The following is a 16,891-nucleotide window of genomic DNA, read 5'->3' on the forward strand; positions in this document are numbered from 1 at the left end:
TTAGCACACTTTTGTTGTTTGGAGCCTTGGTACTATTCTATTCTGACTTCATTCCTCCTGTCGGCCCCATCTTGAGCGCGGGAAGGGCCTTGCGCACCACTGTATCACAGGCTCTTCGATTGGGCGTCTCTACCACCAAGGAGGTAGCTTGCCAGTCTCATCATTCTTTTCCCACTGAAACTTACTCAGACCACAAATATTTAGCACCTACTCTGTGGGAAGTTCTGTTTTAGGCTCTGAGGACACAGCAGTGAACAAAAATCCTTAACTGCTAGAGCTTACATTCTAGGGGAAGAGAAAGATAATACATCAATCAATAGACCAGAGTAGGTTAGATGGTGAGGAGGGCCAAGGGAAAATGTTAAGCAGTGAAGAGGGATAGGGAAGGTTGTCGGGGGAGGTTACATTTGATTTAGGTTTTGCCATATGCAGTCGACATTTTTATCAGTTAAGAGATGGTGCCATGTTGGCAGTTCCCAATAGTGTCATGTAATAAGTAGGGTGGCCAGCTCAGCTCTCCACAAGACACCTTGTCACAACCTCTTGAAGCCTCAGTCAAGGCTCCCTGCTCTCCCTGTGCAAGTTACGTGGCTAATTTTACTCCACACTGCCTGCCGTCATCTTTGGCAAATAGTGTGAAGGTCTTGTGGCGTAGTCCTACTTTTCTTTTCTTTTTTTTTTTTTTAAAGATTTTATTTATTTATTTGAGAGGGAGAGAATGAGAGATAGAGAGCACGAGAGGGGAGAGGGTCAGAGGGAGAAGCAGACTCCCCGCCGAGCAGGGAGCCCGATGTGGGACTCGGTCCCGGGACTCCAGGATCATGACCTGAGCGGAAGGCAGTCGCTCAGCCAACTGAGCCACCCAGGCGCCCAGTACTACTTAAAAAAACCCATAGGATTGGGATTTTTAAACTACAGTATTTGGGTTTTATTTCTCAGCTTGTGTGATCTTGGAGAAGCTTCCTTGAGTCTCAGGTTCTTTATCTATAAAAAGTAAGGATAATTATTGCAGAATGTGCATCATAATCAAATAAGGAAATGAGATCTATCTTCTTTGATAAGTAAATGAGATCTATATGCTTTGTAAAATACTATACAAAACCAAGATGACTCCTGGTGCTAACAGATAAGGTTTCCATTTAATTTGTCCCGTTGGTATGTACAGGACCTAGTTCTTGAGCAGGGCAGCCATTAAAAAAAATGAAGAAGAAGAAGAAGAGAGAAGGGAGAGCAGGCTCAGGGTTCTGGGTTTTATGTTTCATTGTCTTTATATGACCCCTAGCCCACCCGTATCCCATCTTTAGCTACATGACAAATCATTTTGATCATCTCAAAGCATAAAGTCATTAGACTGTCTTATTAGATTTGCAAATGATAAGAGCAATTGCATTGTTAATATTTTTTGAAAAACTCAGAGTAAGGGTTTGTACTCAAAACTCATTGAAACAACTCTGAAATCACTGAGGGCTTAGACAGTAATGAAAAGAAGTCTAATAAATAACAAAGTTTAGAAAAACCGGGAACAAATTATCTGAGCATTAGCCTATTTCAGGAAAAGTAGTTTTGGGTAAATACACTGGCAGCTGCTTGTTCTGCTCAGACAGTTAACAATGTAATATTTTCTCTCCTCATGGTGTTCATTTGTCATCCTGTAATGAAGATGTCAAGCTGAGTATTAGGATCTGAGGAAGGGACCGGATCTGGCTCTCTTTCAACCTAACGCTTTTTGCTCTACCTTTTTGTATCCCAGAATATTCTTTTTGCTGTAGCTCTGTTAAACTTTTTTTGTTAACTTTTGAACTTTTATTTGGAACACTCTTTTACAAGTCTTTTTGTGGACATATATTTTCATTTTTAAATTGTTAAACTATTTATTAAATTAAAAAGTGAAATTGATTTGTTTTTTCTTGGTGTACAGTTCTATGGTTTTAACACAGGCATAGATTTGTGTAACTATGACCACAATCAAGATAAAGAACAGTTCCACCACCCCCCAAAAATTTCCTTGTACTGTCCATTTATAGTCACCCCTACTTGACCTCACCCTGAACCCCTGTCAGCCGCTCATTTATTCTGCATCCCACTAGTTTTGTCTTTTTGAGAATGTTCTATAAACAGTCATACGGCATGCAGTCTTTAGAGATGGGCGTTTTTCCCCTCGGCATAATTCCTTTGCTGTTGCAGGCATCAATAACTTTTTATTGCTGAGTTGCATTTCACTGTATGGATGTACCATGTTCATTCACCTGTTGAAGGACATCTGGGTTGTTGCCATTTTGGGGCAATTATTAGTAAAGGTGCTGTAAACATTTGTATACAAGTTTTTGGTGGACGTAAGTTTTCATTTAATTTCTCTAGGGTATTGAATTATGGCATTAATTCACATTCCCCTAATGACTAAAGATGTTGAGCATCTTTTTTTTTAATTTTATTTTATTATGTTATGTTAGTCACCATACATTACATCATTAGTTTTTGATGTAGTGTTCCATGATTCATTGTTTGTGCATAACACCCAGTGCTCCACGCAGAACGTGCCCTCTTTAATACCCATCACCAGGCTAACCCGTCCCCCCACCCCCTCCCCTCCAAAACCCTCAGTTTGTTTCTCAGAGTCCATAGTCTCTCATGGTTCGTCTCCCCCTCCGATTCCCCCCCCTTCATTTTTCCCTTCCTACTATCTTCTCTCTCTCTCTCTTTTTTTAAACATATAATGTATTACTTGTTTCAGAGGTACAAGTCTGTGATTCAGCAGTCTTACACAATTCACAGCGCTCACCATAGCACATACCCTCCCCAATGTCTGTCACCCAGCCACCCCATCCCTCCCACCACCCACCACTCCAGCAACCCTCAGTTTGTTTCCTGAAATTAAGAATTCCTCATATCAGTGAGATCATATGATACTTGTTTTTCTCTGATTGACTTATTTCGCTTAGCATAATACTCTCTAGTTCCATCCATGTCATTGCAAATGGCAAGATTTCGGGGTTTTTTGATGGCTGCATAATATTCCGTTGTGTATATATACCACATCTTCTTTATCCATTCATCTGTTGATGGACATCTTGGCTCTTTCCATAGTTTGGCTATTGTGGACATTGCTGCTATAAACATTGGGGTGCATGTACCCCTTCGGATCACTACATTTGTATCTTTGGGGTAAATACCCAGTTGTGCAGTTGCTGGGTCGTAGGGTAGCTCTATTTTCAACTGTTTGAGGAACCTCCATACTGTTTTCCAGAGTGTCTGCACCAGCTTGCATTCCCACCAACAGTGTAGGAGGGTTGCCCTTTCTCCGCATCCCCGCCAGCATCTGTCGTTTCCTGAGCATCTTTTTATCATTTGAATATTCAGATGCTTTGCCAACTTTTAAAACTATGTTGCTTACTTTCTTACTATTGAGTTTTGAAAATATTTGTATATTCTACATACAAGTCCTTTGTCAGATATTTGATGTGTAATTACTTTCTCTAGTTTGTAGCTTCTTTTTTTATTCTCTTAACAGTGTCTTTTGCAGAACAGAAGTTTTTAATTTTAAAGAAAGATAGTTTTGCCATTTTTTTTTTCTTTGATAGATTGTGCTTTTGGTGCTTTGTCTGAGAATTTATTGCCAAACCAAAGATCACAGATTTTATAGTTTTATAGTTCTGGGTTTAAAGTTTGTATCTATGATCCATTTTGAGTTAATATTTTTATAAGGTGTGAGGTTTAGGTTTAGGTTGAAGTTCATATTTTTTGGCACATGGATGTCCAGTTGTTCCAAACCCATCTGTTAAAATATGATCTTGTCCCTCTCTTGCTCAAAAGCTCTCAGTGGTTTCCCCTTGCTCTTAGAATGAAATCAGAAAGCGCTTTGTACGATTTGTAAGGCACACCACTGTCATGCTTACCTATTCCTCAAACGTCATTTTGTGGCACACTCCCTCCTATCTGTCGTACTGCATCCGCACTCTGAATTCTCACAGCTCTTTTCGAACACAGAGCCTTTGCACATGCTTATGTCCTCAACCTGGAATATTCTTCCATTGTGTTGTCCCATGGTTGGCTCCTACTGGTCCTCTAGATCCACTTTTGGTTCTCTCCCATGGCATCCTGCTCTTTTACCTTTGTCATGCTTTTTGCAGTTCATAAATTTATAGTTATCTTCAACTCTTTTTTTCTGTGTAAAAATATTGTCTGCATTTCCTTTTTTTGAAGTGCTATGTCAAGGGAATAATTTTGACTAAACAATGATGAACTTTAATTCATAAAACAGTTTTCAAATCGTTTCAACCTGGAAGAAATATTTGATAATAGATCTAAATATAAAAATAATGAAGTATGCAAGTAAATACAGGAGCAGATGAATTATAAAAACACGTCTCAACTGTCAGTTCCAGTCCTTCAAAGACTGTTCTCTTGGAGTAGGAGATACATCCAATAGAACCCTGTGCTGTACTGCAAAGCTTGGTGTAACAGGCTTATTAGTAAGTGGGAACAGAGCAAACTCTCTTTATGTCTTCCCACACAGTGCTGGTCTTAGTAGAGACTCTCGTCCGATTTATGACTTTCTCCTGGAATGAATTTTCTACAAACATACGATGGAGAACTGTGTAGCTTTGACATTCAGTCTGTCTGTGAATGTTAGCACTGAGGCTGAGGTCTAGGCATGTTTCAGTGACTCACTAACCAACACTCTATGTCACCTTTTCTATGTTTGAAAACAGGGCAGACTGCAGAACACTAATCAGATTCTAAAGGTCCCTTCTTGTTTACTTAATATTTTCATGCTGCTCAGAAGAGGCCAATAACAGCAGTGTTCTTTTCAAGATGATAAAACCTTGAAATTTTTTTCTTTTGGTTATTGATGACTGACCATATTTTTATAGCAATAGGGTTTTTGTTTACTTGGTGTTTGTTTTCTTTCCATTCTTTGACAGCAGGGCATTGCTAATTATAGGTTACTTGCCCTTCGAGGTACAGGGGACATCAGGCTATGGCTTTTACCATGTTGATGATTTGTCTGTACTTTCTAAGTGTTATGAATATTGTGCATTTCTTGTTTTTCTCTTCTGGTGAGGAAATTCCACTGAATGGTTTTCCTCTTTTGATGTGTTTGTGGGAAACTGGTGTAACCAAGAAAGCACATTACAGAAGTTCGGACTGGCCCTTTAGAGAGTCATGTTTTCTATGAAATGGATAGAGTAAGCCTTTGATGGAAACTTTCCCATTTGGACTCCATCCTTTGTAAAACACCAAAATATATGAGGGTCAGAGCATTTGAGTTTTGTTCCTTTTTAGTTATGTATCAGCAGTAAATGGAAACAAGTCTGTTAACATATTACTAAAACAAGGATTGAGTTTTCTTAGCTATGGGATAAAAGTAATTACCTCCCAGATAATTTTAAAAGGGACCCTGTATTTTATTTTATTTTTTTGGGGGGGGGAAGGGACCCTGTATTTTAAACATTTGAAACTCAACATTTTGTTTTAAATCTTCATATTCTATTAGTATTATTTTTTATTATGTTATGTTAATCGCCATACATTACATCATTTAGTTTGTGATGTAGTGTTCCATGATTCATTGCTTGCGTATAACACCCAGTGCTCCATGCAGAACGTGCCCTCTTTAATACCCATCACCAGGCTGACCCTTCCCCCTACCCCCCACCCCTCTAGAACCCTCAGTTTGTTTCTCAGAGTCCATTGTCTCTTATGGTTCGTCTCCCCTTCCGATTTCCCCCCTTTCATTCTTCCCCTCCTGCTATCTTCTTCTAATATGTAAGATCATCTGAACTTCCTGTATGATGTAGGTTTGGTAACATAGCAACTTAGATATATTAGCTTCAGATATATCAGCTCTATATCAAATATATATCAGCCCACACAAACAATATGATTTTAAAAGCCACAAGAATCTATGTCCGTGGCTTCCTGCTTTCTTCAGCAGGAAGAAAGGAAGATGCCATTGGTACATTTGTCTTAGAGACCCTAAGTCATCTTCTCAGGAGCACCAGTCCTTTTGGCACTTTGGCCAAGGAGCAGTGAGGGGTGCAGGGCTCAGAGTAGAGAATCTGAGAGGAGAAGAACCAAGTATTTCCCAAGCCATCTTATTTCACTTTCTGCCTACCTCCCAACCCTCACACACACTCACATACAAACACACACACCTCAAACATTTCCCTGCTCTATCCTTTTTGGCCCTGGAGTAATGGGTCAGGAAATACATACTCTTTTTCTTTTTTTTTTTTTTCTTTGCCAGAATTTGCACTTAAAAACTGCCTGAGTCTTCAATATAGGATAGTCAATAATATAAATTACTCTCCCGGAGAAGACTGGATATTCAAATAGCACACTACTTTGATTCAGAATATCTGGAATATCATACCTCACCCCTCCCATAAAAAAAGAAAGAAAAAATTTTTGAGACTAAAAATGATCATTTAACCCAAAAAACATTTTTGGAAGCAGAGTATTACTCAGCCATCAGAAAAGATGAATACCCACCATTTGCATCGACATGGGTGGAACTGGAGGGGATTAAGCTAAGTGAAATAAGTCAAGCAGAGAAAAACAATTATCATATGGTTTCATTCATATGTGGAACATAAGGAATAGAGCAGAGGACCAAAGGGGAAGGGAGGGAAAACTGAATGGGAAGAGATCAAAGAGGGAGACAAACCATGAGAGACTCTGGACTCCAGGAAGCAAACTGAGGGTTACAGAAGGGAGAAGGAGGGAATGGCGTGACCAGGTGATGGGTATTAAGGAGGGCACATGTTGGGATGAGCACTGGGTGTTATATGCAACTAATGAATCATTGAACACTACAACAAAAACTTATGATGTACTATATGTTGGCTAACTGAACATAATAAAAAAATAAAAAATAAAAAAATAAAGTGTTTTCATATTCAAATGCTAAAATGTTTTTTAAAAGTGGGGGTGGGATTTGCTGTCCTTTTGTTAGCAGGAGACTATGATCTTGAACAACTTCCAGTCCATCAAGATCTTTCCCAAGTGAGAATAGATGGGGCTTCGCTGGTGGGACTCAGTTTTTCATTGGTTTCCATAATCATTGGGAGAAAAGAAATCTTTCACCTGCTTATTTTTTCAAATTTTGATATGTCAAAATTCCATAGTCTTTCATTTGAGAGAAGTCATGATAAGCTCCAGGTGAATTCACCAGAAACAAATTCTTGGAAAGCTTTCTGCCAAATGATCAATTTGTTCAGTGGCGAAATTGCCAAAAATCAGTTCATTCAAAACCTATCTGTCGAATGTCCAGTTTACAAAGATTACCCAAATGTATTGATTCATCAAGAAGCATGGCTTAAGAAATAAGCTTTTTGAATATATTCCAAGGGTTGATGATAAACAGTTTTCTGAAAAGGACCAGATAGTAAATATTTTAGGCTTTACAGGCTATATAAATTCTCTATAGCATATTCTTTGCTTGTTTTACAACTCTTTAAAAGAGCAAAAATCACTCCTACCGCATATGAAAATGGGCAGCTTCCAATTTTGACTCACAGGCTGTAGTTTGGAATATATATTATTTTTAAGTAACCTCCACACACATTGTGGGGCTCGAACTCACGACCCTGAGATTAAGAGTCACATGTTCCACTGGCTGAGCTAGCCAGACACCCCATGGGCCCCTTATATATTAAAATAATTTATATCTCTTCATATGAATATGTTATTCTTGATCATATACAGTGGCTACATTCTTAAATATAGTCAACGGATATATTCTTGTTATCAGCATTTTAAGGGGTGTTCCACTTGTTAGAAGTTAAAAGTCACAGAAAGTTTACCATTCAGTGAATAAACAACAGTATTTATTCTAGGATTTCATATGAAAGAATTTTAGGTTATTTTAGTGTGGTATTAATCCTGTCAAGAATTCATTTTCTGTTTTTTTTTTCCAATGATCTAGCATGTTTTCAGATTTTATCACCACAGATTCATTTACCAAGTTTACCAATTTTCCCAAAACATGTATCTTTTAAGTGTCAAAGTTCAGTGATTTAGAGTAGATTGAGAGGTTTCAACAGTTTTTGAAGGTACCTGGAATATTTTCCTTGGTGAGTTTTTCTATTAGCATTTTAAGGACAGTTCCATGTGTCTGTACCCCAGTTCCCTACTGCTGCACCTGGATGGAGCAGGCAACAAGAGAGGAAAATTTGTGTCCATGAGAGAAGGGGATCAGGAGCCAAGTTGGTGCCTGAAGGTCCCAGAACTCTGAAATCCTTACTTCCTACTCCAGTTTTGAGCTCTGCCCGTCCATTGCACTGTAAATTTTATGAATAATTTGAAGAAACATGTTTTTGGTAAATCCGTATATCCAACGAATTTGGCAAATAGATCCTTTGATTTATTGGTCATTTAGCCAAATGGTCTATTGGCAAGTTGGCTTTTGGCAAATTTGATGTTAATAAATTGACTTGGTGAATCAGTCTGCTTCCATCCTAGAAAGCAGAGCCTTCCCAAAAGTGAAGCTAAGAAGGAGCCAGAAGTGCGGCAAGTTTATATCCTTTCTGGAAAGAATGGAGAGCAGGGTAGTCTGTACAGACTATTTGGCAGAGTTGGTAAAAATACATACTCATTGGTGGTTCATTCTGTGAAAGATGTGTGTAGGTTAGCTTGAGGTGTGACCTGTTAAGGAATGGAACTGATTTTAACATGTGGTCGATTAATTTACAGGACATACATGCTATAATAATAAAAACAAAGTCATACTGAACATGTGGCATGGCAAAATCAAGACATTTCCAGCTTGAATTGAACAAAACTAAAGATTATCTAATTTCTACTACTCCCTTGTAGAGGAGGAAAAATAAGTTCTCCTCCCTTTCCAGGTTCTTGGCTGAGATGTCCTGTTATAAAAGACAGATTAACTCCCTGAAATGGCCCAAGCCACTACCTTAAAAGTCGTCCTCAGCTGAAAAGATGTTGGGCGTGGGGAGAAGGTCAGTTATGGAGGCTATCAGGAAAAGCACAGTAAACAAGGGTATGGTGGTTGTGTGGATTTAGGTCATTGCCTTCGCTATTGATAAGCGTTTCTAGAGAGGGAGATACACTTATAAATGGAGATTTCCCTAATAAATGTAAATTTCTCTTACAAAAAGGTAACTTCTCCTCAGTTTTCAGAGCTTGACCTGTGTTTCTTAAGAAAAACCAACCAGCTCACTGCTGATAGAGTTCAAGAGGTGGATGATAGATTTAAGAAAACTAACCACAGCTTCCCTGATGCCCAGTCTAAGCAGACAGCAGAGTATTAGAGCCACCTGTGCCTTCCAGAACAGTCTTTTTCCAGTGACAACTCCAAGTCTATGGATCCTGCCCTGTAGAGACCCAGCTGAGTCACAAGGTTCCTGTGAGGACAATGTCTTATTCCTCTGTTCTGTCCCATTGGGATTCTCCACTGAAAGGCAGTGGACAGCAAAATAGCCAAGCAGGTCAAAGAAACTCCACCAGCAGTATTGAGCCCAGGCTGCTATGGGAGACAGTGGAGAAGCTGGTGCCCAGGCCTGGTAGTGGCAGTTCCTTGGGGTCCAGCAACTCAGGATCCCAGTCTGTGTTCCACCCTGGGTCTCAGAATGGCCCGGGGGAGTGCTTCAGAGTGAGATTGTCATCCAAATCTGAAGGCTCTCCACCTCAGTGCCTCGGAAATGCAGTGAAAAAAACTTGAAGAGAAGAAAGAACTTTTTAGACCTCTCAAGCCTGCTGATTCGACTGCATTGGCCATAGAGCTTTCAGCAGTGGAAGATGGGTGACCCCCACACAAAGTGACAGATGACTGCTCATCCAGTGAGGAGTCAGGGACAACAGATGAGGAAGATGATGGTGTAGAACAAGAAGGGGCCGAGGAACCCACCTCTGGACCTGAGGACACCAGAGCAGCAACATCTCTGAATTTGAGCAATGGTGAAACAGAATCCGTGAAAACTATGATTGTCCATGATGATGTAGAAAGTGAACCAGCCATGACTTCAGCCAAGGAGGGCACTCTTATCATCCACCAGGCTCAGTCTGCTAGTAACACGCTCCAGAAACACAAATCTTCCTCCCCTTTATACCTTTTATAGACCCCAGATTATTATAGATTTCTCCATCTAGTGGGACAACAGTGACTTCTGTGGTGGGATTTTCCTGTGATGGAATAAGACCAGAAGCCATAAAGCAAGATTCTACCCGGAAGGGTTCAGCGGTCAGTGTGAATCCCATGAACACTAGACCACAGAGTGACACCCCAGAGATTCGTAAATATAAGAAGAAATTTAACCCTGAGATTCTGTGTGCTGCTTTAAGGGGAGTGAATTTGTTAATGGGGACAGAGAGTGGCCTGATGCTGCTCAACAGAAGTGGCCAAGGGAAGGTATATCCTCTGATTAACCGAAGATGATTTCAGCAAATGGATGCCCTTGAAGGCTTGAATGTCTTGCTGACAATATCTGGCAAAAAGGATAAATTATGTGTCTACTCTTGGTCCTGGCTAAGAAATAAAATACTTCACAATGATCCAGAAGTTGAGAAGAAGCAGGGATGGACAACTGTGGGAGACTTGGAAGGATGTGTACTCTATAAAGTTGTAAAATATAAAAGAATCAAATTTCTGGTAACTGCAGAGTTCTGTGAAGGTCTATGCATGGGCACCCAAGCTATATCACAAGTTTATAGGCTTTAAGTCATTTGGAGAATTGGTACATAAGCCATTACTGGTGGATCTCATTGTTGAGGAAGGCCAGAGGTTGAAAGTGATCTATTGATCCTGTGCTGGATTCCATGCTGTTGATGTGGATTCAGGATTGGTCTATGACATTTATCTATCAACACACATAAGAAAGAACCCGCACTCTGTGATCCAGTATAGCATCAAACCCCATGCAATCATCATCCTCCTCAACACAGATGGCATGGAGCTTCTGGTGTGCTATGAAGATGAAGGGGTTTATGTGAATACCTATGGAAGTATCCCCAAGGATGTGGTTCTGAAGTGGGGAGAGGTGCCAACATCTGTAGTATATATGCAATCCAGTCAGACGTTGGGCTGGGGAGAAAAGGCCATAGAGCTCCATTCTCTGGAAACTGATCACTTGGATGGTGTGTTTATGCACAAAAGGGCTCAAAGACTAAAATTCTTATGTGAACACAAGGGCAAGGTCTTCTTTGCTTCTCTTGCATCCTGTAGAAACAGTCAGGTTTATTTCATGATGTTAGGCAGGGCTTCTCTTCTGAGCTGGTAGAAGCAGTGTAATGATTGTTGGGCCCCGGATTTTTCAAGATCCTGAGAACTTGGAATTCCTTGCATCTTGGAGTCCAGTGCTGCACTGGTGTAGTCCACACAGCTGTGTGTGTGTGTGTGTGTGTGTGTGTGTGTGTGTGTGTGTGTGTGTGCGCGCGCGCATGCAGGCACCACATGTAGGGAGTTTTGTTTTGTTTTCATTTCCTTTATGCACCTCTTACCAGTTTATCCCCCTTCTTGTCCCTACTCAAAAATAAATCAAGGCTGCAGTGCAGCTGGTGCTATTCACATTCTTAAAAAAAGGAAAAAAAAAAAGAATAACCAGCTCAAGATAATCCCTGTGACAAAGAGGCGTATTTCAGGATGGCAAATTGCTCCTTTCCACCCTCATGGTGATGATGTAACTATTACCCTCACTAGTATAAGGAGTTGGCAGACTGGGTTTATATTCAGACTTTGTTATTTATTATGACCTTATATATTATTCACCTTGTGGAGCCTTGTCTCCCTCATCTGTAAAGTGGGGATGATAATAGAACACATGCCATTGAGTTATTTTAGGATCCAAAGAGGTAATATGTGTAAGATACCTACTACCTGGTAGGAACTCAGTAAATAGTGTTTCCCCTGCCAGTTAGAGATGAGGTATGGAGTAAGGTTAGTTAACAGTTGCCTTAGAACTGAGGGTGGTGATGGGGAACTCACTTCAAATTACTGATTTCCTGAACTGATCAAAATCATCCCCTTTGCCTATCTGCCTTTCAGTAAGTTTCCCCCAAATAAACTAATTTCATCTTCAAATAATGTAAGTCTATTAAGATGACATTCTCCAATAATTTATTTACTAAAAGGTGTTACAGTGAAAGAGAAGAAATATTTAAAAGGCAGGGTAGATATTTTGTATTAGTAGGGATCAATTTGTACATTGATCCAGGGGCTCTTTACAAGTGTGCATTGTATGCACACCTACATATAGCCATACAACACAACACCTCTCTTCCTCCCCCAACCCTCGCCCAGAGGAGTAACCGTCTGGGTGATCTACAGCAATAGCACCTCTTGATCCCCAGTCTGCTTATCTTAACCCTGGAGAGTCTGCTTGCTGGCTCTGAAGGAATAGAGCAATGGTAGCGTACGCAGAACTCATCTTTGTGGAACACATTTTCTAGGAGAGAGAATTAAAATCACAAAAGAGCCATTTTAGAGCAAATTATAGTCTTATACATCCCAAATCATATATTTAAGTGGAGAAGAACTTAGAGGAATGGAGCAATCAAAGGGAGAATGACTAATGAGGGCATTTGAGATGATCATGTTGGACTGTACAGATTACAAAGCACTTTGTCCAAACATAATTTCATCTTTACAAGAATGCTGCAAGGTACATATTATGAGTCTCACTTTAAACATTCAGAAGCTGGGGCTCAGGGAAGCTAAAGGACTTGCTCTAAGGCTCATAGCTAAGAAGTGTCAGGGCTGAAGTTTGAGCCCAAGTCTGTGCGACCTCAAATTCTGTCCAACTTCCTTTGGCAGCTCTGGAATGCTGGACACAATGGTGAAAATTGGGGAATGGGAAAAATAGGAGGCTGTTCCAGGCATTATCCCTAGGGGACCACTTAGGAGAATAGTGACTTGGGGAGAGGTAGGCTCTGGAGATGCTAGTACCAATCCGGTTGTCAAGGATGGCTGAGATGCCGTGGGGCCTGGAGGAAGTGATGCGGTTGGGTCTTGACCTAAGGTTTCCCATTTCAGACAGGGAGTTGGTAGCGGGTTTCTCCTGTGAGCCTATGGACTAGCTTTGGTTAGAGTAATCTTGAAAATTAGTTTCTTAAACTTTGGTCACAACCTGTGACCAAGAAGGGAAACCTGGCTTTAGATAAGATCATCTCAGCTGTTAAGTTAAACAAGGAGAGACATTTAAGATTATATTTACTGCCACAACAGTTCAAAACAACACCTTAGTTTATACTGCATTGATGTATGAAAGGACAGTATTCATTGGATATCTTTTTCATATTTACAGTTTCATGTACATAGCAAGTATAAGTAGATGGGTTTTTTGAGCCAAGAACAACCTTCCATTAAAGTAATTCAGCAACATTGAGTGCTTTACCAATGAATATCAAACCTTGGCAAAGATGTAAAATAGAGAGAGAGCAAGAAACATTAAGGGCTCGATTTAAGAGTAACATTTTGAGGTTTTACATAATGAGACAGGTACTTTTCTTAGTAAAATTAGAAGGTGTTCTTTCCATGTAAATACAGCTAACAAAGTGTTCTTTGATCATTTTCTTTCTTTCTGAAAATTAACTGATGCGATTTAGAAAGGGAAAGTTCTGTTTCTGTCTGTTCCTAACCAAAGGGCAGCAATGTTTGTGGTTGCAAACCCTCCATTACGTCTCCTGTCCTGAGCCTGAATTCATTATTTACATGTACAGACTAGTTAGGTATGAAATACTCTTTAATGCTTTTCTTTTTTAGCATGTATGTGCTTATTTTGTTTTGCATTCTGATTACAAGTCAGAAGTTTGCCATCTATATTGATGTCTAGAGAAGCATGAAGTATAAATTCATGGAAGAATCTGGAAAACTATTACGTTCTTGATATCCAAGCAGTGGATTTAAAGCAAATCCTCATCACCTCATAGTGTTTTGTTGTCAAAGTCAGTGTCTTGTTCAGTAAAACTCATTGCACCCTTTGATACAGCACTGTCCAATAGAACCTTTTGTGATGACAATGATGCTCTTTAATCTGCCGCTATAGCCACATGTAGCTACCACACGTGAAATGAGGCTGTTGTGACTGAAGAAATAAATGTGAAATTTCCTTTAATTTTGGTTTTAATGTAGCCACATGTGGTGAATGGCTGCCATATTGGACAGTGCAGCAATATACTTGTTCACATGCTGTTTATCTCAGGTATAAAGATATTTACTGTTTAGAAGCCAATATAGTGACATTTAATTGCTTTTAAGGAACAGATAGAAGCCTCAGTTTGTTTTTGAAAATAATTGTGTCAAGCCAAGCAGACCTGAGGTGAGGGAGGAATGTGCAAATATTTCAATTGAGCTGGTTGGTCAGATTGTTTATTCCTTTATTCACTCAGCAAATGTTCATGGAGCACCTAATATGTGCTCTGCATTGTGCTAGGTGCTGGGGGTACAAGAGGTTCAGTGCATGTGCACTGCCTTCAAGAAATTCACCAAGTAGAAAAGGTGGACAGAAAGTAACAAACTTTCATACCGAAGAGAGTGGAGAAAGAGTGAAGAGTCAAAGATGACTTGGAGGTTGTCGTCTGGAGTGACTGGGTGGAGGGTGGCACTCATCACCAATAGAGGAGGCACTGAAGAAGGAGGAGAATGAGGAAGAGGAAGGAGGGGTCACATTGGACCATCTGGAGTTAGGCATCCAGACTAACATTAGTCAGTCATCCCAAGAGACTGCATGTCCTGAAGGCAGTTGGATATTTGGGTCTGCAGCCCGGGGAGAAGTCTTGAGATAGAGATGTCAGAGGTGCCCCTAGTTGAAGCCAAGGGACAAAATGCAGTCTGCAAGGAGATGATATAAAGAAAGAACAGAAAAGTGAAGAACAACCTTGAAGAAGTACCAACACTTAGTAAGAAAACATTATGTTAGACTAAAACTGGCTTGTAGTCAAACACTGAAAAAAATTAAAAATATAGATGATAATCTTTCAGGAATTTTATTTTTAAATGATGTCAGGGCAAATTTGTAAGTAACGCTGTTTATGTTATTTGATGCTGAAAGTTGAACCATTAAGAAATACGTAGTAGACATTTTATAGCCCCATCATATACACAAATGACTGAATTTACTCATTAAGTAGTTGTTTTATGCAATTTAAATCACTACTTCCTAAATGTTATATATTTTGATAACCAAAATATATTTTTTCAAAGCCTTCTTGGTTTTCTACCATTAAAAATAAATGATGTAAGGGGCACCTGGGTGGCTCAGTCTCACGATTTTGGCTTGGGTCATGATCTTGGCATCATGAGATTGAGCCCTACATCAGGTCCCAGGGCCGTGGGGAGTGTGCTTGAAATTCTCTCCCTCTCTGCCCCCACCCCCCCCTCCCAAATAAATAAATCTTTAAAAAATGATGTAAGTAAAATTGATGTTTTGGCTGGGTCCTGTGAAATATCGAATGGAAAATTTCTCACGATCATATCAGTATTGACTTTTTGAAACCTTTCAGAGTAATCCAGTTATTCTGTTTTGTGTTTTCTGAATGAATTGGGAGGGTTTCACAGATACCATTTTGTCACTGTGTTGCAGTTCTAAGGACTTGCTTTTTATCATATCTGTTATGAGACTCCAGTTTCTCATTTTGTGGAGTGAGGGGGCTTTTCACTGTTTGGCCTTGGCCTGCAAAAGAAAAACTCCTGAAAACAAAATACATTTCCATAACAGATCTTCAGGAATATTTTAAGGCTTAAAAAGTAATTCCAGTATTAAAACCAAGATTCTCATTCATTCATATTCTCTCCCCCCAAGTTCTCTCTCACCTTCCACTCATTTGGTGAAAAGAAGAAGCTAGTACTTAGACTCCAGAGCCAGGAAGCTGGGTTCTCACCTTGGGCAACAAAATTCTAATTTTGATAGAAATGAATTGTTAATGAGCCAAAGAATAGAGAGTTTTTCTAATAACAGGAAACAAAATTAAATTTGGCCTGAAGGCATTTTTTTTTTTTTTGTAAATGCAGTTGGTTTAAAAATTAAGAAGATTCACTCATATGCCTTGGTTTTTTTTTTGTTTTTTTTTTTTTAAGCTTGCTCTGCTCACCACTTTTAACCAGAGGCATTGAGACCTGTGGCAAACTTCATTCTAATGAGGGTCCAGATGATTTACTTTATAGACATGGTGTAGAACAACTTTCTCTGTCAGAATAGCAGCACCTCCAAGATTGATGTGATGTATTAAGAAAAATAAATATTTGTTTTTTTTAAAGATTTTATTTATCTGAGAGAGAGAGAGACAGAGATAGTGACAGAGAGCATAAGCAGGGAGGAGAGGGAGAAGCAGCGCCTGGCGACGTGGGGCTCGATCCCAGGACCCCGGGATCATGACCTGAGCTGAAGACAGACGCTTAATGACTGAGCCACCCAGGCACCCCTCAAATATTTGTTCTTATTTAAACCTTATTTTTACTGTACAATAGAAAATTTAGATTTAAATGGCAAGTGAGATGAGCTTACCATTTCTCTTTTCATCTCTTTATAGAAGCCAGGACCAGAGAAAATTTTCTAGAATGGAATTGCTGCATCCTGAATCTGCTGATGCTGCCTCAGATGTATGTACATAAGAGAGTCATAGGGTAAACGGATGGATCCATCCGTTTAAACTTCAGTTAACGTGTGTTGCCAACAGAAAAAGGTTTTAATCTGGAGAAGTATCCCATCTGGGCATAGCACTTGAGCTGTGTTCCACAGCTGCCATTTTGTAACCATTTCTTATTGGGAGCGGGCAACAGCCATGCTTGTGTTGGGGAGCAAAAATGTCCTGACCCTTTCAAGGTCCTTCTAGCCTGACTAAGAATCAAATCGACATGAGACAGATTAATGGGAGAAAATCAAATTTAATAGCATACATGGAGGGAACCCACACAGGCATGGAAATTTTAAAGAAGTCA

The 16,891-nt window shown here is 39.7% G+C and overlaps 1 protein-coding gene and 1 pseudogene across 2 annotated transcripts in view; both read left to right on the top strand.

Annotated features, from left to right (window-relative positions):
* The window catches only part of PASD1 (PAS domain containing repressor 1), a 191,345-nt gene that overhangs the window by 160,189 nt on the left and 14,265 nt on the right, over positions 1 to 16,891 (top strand). For both annotated transcript variants that reach the window (XM_073887869.1, XM_073887870.1), the window contains one exon: positions 16,483 to 16,552. In XM_073887869.1, coding sequence (XP_073743970.1) covers positions 16,483 to 16,552 — 70 coding nt within the window. The remainder of the gene's footprint in view (positions 1 to 16,482; positions 16,553 to 16,891) is intronic.
* Positions 9,078 to 11,237, top strand: LOC112816323 (mitogen-activated protein kinase kinase kinase kinase 4 pseudogene; annotated as a pseudogene).

Source organism: Callorhinus ursinus, unplaced genomic scaffold (assembly GCF_003265705.2).
Source record: "Callorhinus ursinus isolate GAN/ISIS: 27379988/994484 unplaced genomic scaffold, GSC_fseal_2.0 scaffold84, whole genome shotgun sequence".
Taxonomy (NCBI): Eukaryota; Metazoa; Chordata; class Mammalia; order Carnivora; family Otariidae; genus Callorhinus; species Callorhinus ursinus.